Genomic DNA, 5626 nt, shown 5'->3' on the forward strand with positions numbered 1-5626 from the left:
TGTCTTTAATACAGTTTATTTTATGATTTGTATTGTCGTTTTAGCGTATTGTAATAATTCATTTTTGTTTGTCTTGAATGTGTAAGAAATGCATTTTAGAGTGGAAAAGGTAATTGCAGAACAAGAAAAAACTGCAAAAAAATGTAATCATATACAAGAATGGTTTAGCCATTTGGCCTCTATATGTTGGATGTTTGTTAATGCTAAGTACTTGTTTCACTTGTCATTCCTTAGGGAACAATTAGTGTTGGAATAGATGCCACTGACCTCTTTGATCGTTACGACGAAGAATACGAAGATGTGCCTGGGAGCAGCTTTCCCCAGATTGAGATAAACAAAATGCACATATCCCAGTCCATTGAGGTAAGGAAGGCAGACGCTGCTGCTGGTGTGGAGCAGGGCCTGAGCTAATGAGGCACTACAGTGCAAAGCAACAGAAAATGAAACACTGCTCAGGGGGCTCTCATCTCGATTTGTGGAAGGATGCGATTACCAGCGTGGGCGGGAAGAGGAAGCTCAGTTCCAGCAGGACTGCGTGTTGACCGTACAGCATGCGTTTGTGCGACTGGTTTGTAGGCTACAGTGGTCCTGCCTTCCTGCTAGCGGGGAGGCTCAATCGTGATTGAAAACAGGTATCTAGTTCTCACTGAACCTGGAGCAGTGTATGAAAACGAATGGCGCCCAGTTTTGAGGATGTGGGTAAGGAAAAGAAGGGGGAGTGTTTCCTCTGTTCCGGAGAGTTGAAGAAATTTAGTCTGCTAGTGAGATTAGAAGGGTTTGCAAGTGTCACAAATGTCTGGTACTGTAAGAATTATCTCATTTTTTGCCATACTTGATCTTTGACTACAAAATTCAGAGCAAGTGTGGCCATGTCTGGTTCAAACACCTGGGCTTAGTGGATGACAAGGAGTCAGCTGGAGTGTTACCTGTCTCTCTGCACTTACAGTCTCTGCAGGTCATGATTATGTCCTTGAAGAACATGCGTTAAATGTGTGAATCGGGATCAGAGTAATTGGTAAAAATATATTCATTTTTCAGGCACCACTGACTGCCACGGACACAGCAATACTGTCTGGTAACCTTTCCACCCAGAATGGGAATGGAGGTGGATCGATTAATCTTGCTCTGAGACGAGTGACTTCTGCCAAGGGATGGGGAGAGGTAAGAGTACTAGCTGTTACGCATTTTTTATATCCAGTCTATTTCAGCCTGCCTGGATTAGTTACCTAGTGTTTATTTTCTTTAGGGAACTTTAGCTCTGTTTCATCTCTCATTTTCTACATTCTGTAGAATGCAGAAAAAGGAATTCTCAAAGGAATTTGAGAAAAAGGGATGGCCAAACCTTGTTTTTTCTTAATTGTTTCCCGTTTCCATTTGGCTGTGCATTTTGGACTTCACTTATGCTGACAGAATTGTTACCTGTTGTCTCCAGGGCCTTTCTAATTTCACTGTCTGAAGCCTCCCAGGTGCCTTCCGGAGGCTGTGAGCGTGCACCTTAAGGCAGCATGATAGTTTGCCTTCACTTCAAAAACTGCTCTGCTCACAAAGGAAGAAGTTATGGGGGAAAATAGTTTGACCCCCAGGCAGGTATGATCTAAGTAGCTGGAAGGTCTCATGTTACCACCTGAAAGCTGTGCCTCGCTAGACCAGTGGCTTTGTTTGAGATGCTCATGGCATCGCTGCTATGGCTGGCAGGTGGCTGCTTTCTGCGCCTTCCTTTTTGCACACTGGCTACTGCTAACCTGTTTCCTCAGCTTGTGAGAAATGGGAGTTTTCCTCTCGTTTGAGAATTCATAGACTGGAGGCATTTGATTTGCATCAGGATTTTGTAATATTGGTAATACAGGAGCTTGCGGATATTGTCATGAGTCAGTTGACTAAAAGACTTCTAAAAAACTCATGTAATAAACTTACTTGGGAGATGCAGATGTAGTAGGAACTGCTTTTGCAGGTTTTGTCATGAAAAGCGTCAAGTCTAAGAACTGCTTCCAATAATGAGACTGAACAGCACCAAATGAACATTGAATAGCAGCCCTGGAGGTCACCTAGACTAGTGGATGAAGCAGCAGGCGCGTTTTGCAGATGCTGAGACGGTGCAGCAGCAGAACTGCTGACAACATTACTGTGAGGCTGTACTGAGAAGGACTCTTATCCTCAGAGGGCTGCAGCCAAGCCTTGCTGTTTGCCATTGTGGGGCTGTGATGGAGATGTTTTCTCCATTTTCACTGGATCAACCAGAGCAGGCGCTAGTAGTAGTAGCCTGTAGCACTACAAAACTGGCTTTGTTTCACTCATGAGGACCCTGCTCAGTGAGACGCCTCTTATTGTGAATGCAAAACTAGCAGAAAAGAGAGGATGCTGAAATACGTGGTAAATGTTACTCAGATGTGTAAAATGTCTGTGATGTAAATGATGCTTGTGAAGTGTTTTGTCACTGTGGTAAAAGATGTTTTCTTCTAACAATTTGGCATCATACATTTAAACAGATGGAGTTTGGAGCAGGAGACCTTCAGGGACCTCTCTTTGGTCTGAAGATATTCCGTAATCTTACACCAAGATGGTAAATATTAGAAAAATGGTCTGGTGGTTAATATTCCACATTAAGGAACTAAATGGCTTGAATTCTCTTCCATGTTAATTCTGGATTTTTTTTCTATCCTACAAAATAAGGTGTTTCTTCTTTAGACTTAAGGTCGTGCTTTAGTACTGATCAAAATGTATGTATTCTTTTTGTATGTTGGTGTCCTTCATTTTCATACTTCCAGTTTAAGGAAGGTCTGTGTTCCACATCCTTAGATTTGTATTTGATCTTCTCATGAATCTGTGATACTTGAGGCATGATCTCACAATTCAGAGCAACAGAAGTTTGCTCTGGGAACAGAACAAAAAACTGGGGAGATCTTCTGGGGTTTCCATGTGTGAGACAGAGTTTCTGACAGCAAAAGAGGAGATGATATGTCATATTTTAGGGAAATACTGCCAAATTTGCCACTAGTGTGGTGTCTGTTTAAAAATGAATAGAGGTCTCAAGTTGTGAAGGAGAGTACAAGGTAAGGGTTGTGATTGAAGGCGTATGTTAGAGCATTGTAGGTGCCAGTGTAGAGTCCTTTAATGCTGGTTTTTGGAGCTGATGCTTGAGGTTTATTAAATAGCAGGGCTGCTACCTTCTAGCAGCGAAGTGTGCTGCCTCTACAGAAGACCAGGGCTTTATCTGCCTAGGGCAAGAAGGGCAAAGGCTGAAAGGTAGCCTGCTGCGTTGTCTGCAGTGTTGTGGCACAGACCAATAAATTAGGGCATGACCCTGCTCTTCTGGGCAGTGCTGTGGTCAGTACAGTCTAAATTAGTTTTGAGTTTTTCCTGAAACCCTGAGGCATCATGCTCTTTGCAGGATAGTCTCTGCATATTCCGCAAGGCTCCTGGGAAAGAAGGAATTTGAGGCCATCTGGGAGCCTGTGTTTTATCACTGAGGAGGCTTTCCTTATTTCTCCTAGTTTCATCACTACAAACTGTGCCCTGCAGTTTTCATCCCGTGGGATCCGCCCAGGCCTCACCACAGTCCTAGCTCGCAACCTCGACAAGAACACGATGGGGTACTTACAGTGGCGGTGGGGCATCCAGTCAGCCATGAACACTAGTATTGTCCGGGATACCAAAACCAGCCATTTCACTGTGGCGTTACAGGTGAGAGTCCTGTTGCTGTATGCAGGGGACAGTGATACCACCCCATGGGAGAGAAGTGCCTCAGCTTTTCTGTCCCAGTAGTATTTTGGCTTGGGACTAGAGGATAACGGAGCAGTTGGTACCATCTCGTACAAACATGTAATGTAGGTAACCAGCTGCATTTGGCAGAGCAAAACACTTTGCACCCAACATTGTCATATCTGATGTAGATCAGCTCAGATTAGGGTCAGGATGCACAACACAGACTGCAGATATTGCAGGCTGTGACAAGTAAGTGCCAAGCATTGCTATGTTTTCTGTGCCACTTAAAGGATAAGAAAGGAAATTTGGGGGAACATTGAGTGGTGGCTGAGGGCACGTTTTCATACATTTGTGCTTCTTGTATTTCAGCTGGGAATCCCCCATTCTTTCATGATGGTCAGTTATCAGCATAAGTTTCAGGATGAGGATCAAACACGAGTGAAAGGTTCTCTCAAGTAAGTGTGCAAGAGGAAATTCGTATTGCTCACAGCCTGAAGAATCTCTCCTCTCCTGCTATTGTAGGCCTCCAGGTTCCATGCAAATCGAATGCTTCTGTGGTCTTTTGGAATCTGCTTTTCATTAATTAAATCTGGTAAATGCTGAAGTGAATGTCTTGAAGGCTTAGCTCTGTGTGTCTCTTCAGATAAGTGGAACTTAAAATACTTGTGTGTGATATCTCTATATCATCACCAATAAGAAAGCCAGAAGTTCTTGTGGTCTGTTTACTACTTCACAAGCTGAAAAGGCTAATCTGACCTTGTAGATACACCGTGAATCTTCCAGTAGCCAACATCGGCTGCACACAGATGTATTTCCATGTTTTACTTGTTGGGGAATTACAGGATTCAGTAAAGAGAAGTTCAAGAGTCTTCCCTGTCTTACTAGTTTTTGGTTCTGTCGTTCTAGGGCGGGTTTCTTTGGGACCATAGTGGAGTATGGAGCAGAGAGGAAGATTTCCAGGCACAGCATTTTAGGAGCCACCGTCAGTGTTGGTGTTCCCCAAGGAGTGTCTCTGAAAATCAAGTCAGTTCAAGATTACAACTCTAGATTGCAGAGGCTGACCGGAACCTGTATTATTCTATTTCTAATATTCAGGTGGGAAGGTCCCAATCCTAGGGCAATACAGGTATATTGATATATCACTACGAAAGGTTGCAGCTGCCCTCACCTCTAATACTAGTGGTGCCCATTGGAAGCGGTGTGTGCCTTCTGCCAGTGTTACTCTGAGCGTGAGCCACGTCTTTCAGGACTAGTCTGTGTGTACATCAAAATACTCTGAAAATACAGCTTAAAGTAAGGTTTGGAGCATTATGGTAAGTGGATGGAAGATTTCTGAAAATATTATTACTAGAAATGGTTTTAATTGCATTCCGTTTTTATAACCCTGTACACAGGTATATACTTGAATTAGTGAATTATCGTTAACTAATACAGGTGATGATATTATTAATAAGATGCAGTTCACAAAGAGGGGCAGAACCCTTTCAGGGTTCATCTACTGTAGTGCACTTTGCATTTGTGCCAGCAGAGGGCGTGCCAGGATGCAGAAACTGTAAAGACGTGAAGACCTCCATCCCAAGAAAACAAATGTTTTCTAGAATAAATATTACTATAAGCATCAGAAAAATATTAATGTACTCCTTCCTTGAAGGCACATGCCGGTGTTGTGAACATAGAACTTCTCTATAAGTATTTTCTTTTCTCTTGATGACGATGTTGGTCCCTTTCCTTGGTGAAATTAATGACCAAATAAATTCTCCTAAGATTAAAAAAAACACTTTAGAATGGCCAGGTACTATCACAAGAGGTGTCTGCTACATAAAAGTCTGGCTCTGGGCGGTGTCAGCTGTCTGTCTTACCGTTGTCTTGTTTTGGTTTATCAGATTTTCACCTTTTTGAGCTCATCATTCATCTCTCCTTTGGT

General features: G+C 42.9%; 1 protein-coding gene across 2 annotated transcripts in view; it reads left to right on the forward strand.

The window, feature by feature from the left end:
- DNAJC11 (DnaJ (Hsp40) homolog, subfamily C, member 11) overlaps positions 1 to 5626 on the forward strand; it is an 18296-nt gene that overhangs the window by 8083 nt on the left and 4587 nt on the right. For both annotated transcript variants that reach the window (XR_664005.1, XM_009333448.1), the window contains exons 4-9: positions 235 to 363; positions 1039 to 1161; positions 2487 to 2560; positions 3492 to 3681; positions 4072 to 4157; positions 4609 to 4725. Coding sequence is in view for 1 of the 2 variants with exons in the window: in XM_009333448.1 (XP_009331723.1) it covers positions 235 to 363; positions 1039 to 1161; positions 2487 to 2560; positions 3492 to 3681; positions 4072 to 4157; positions 4609 to 4725 (719 nt within the window). In the remaining variant the exon portion in view is untranslated. The remainder of the gene's footprint in view (positions 1 to 234; positions 364 to 1038; positions 1162 to 2486; positions 2561 to 3491; positions 3682 to 4071; positions 4158 to 4608; positions 4726 to 5626) is intronic.

This window comes from Pygoscelis adeliae, unplaced genomic scaffold (genome assembly GCF_000699105.1).
Source record: "Pygoscelis adeliae isolate BGI_AS28 unplaced genomic scaffold, ASM69910v1 Scaffold370, whole genome shotgun sequence".
NCBI lineage: Eukaryota > Metazoa > Chordata > Aves > Sphenisciformes > Spheniscidae > Pygoscelis > Pygoscelis adeliae.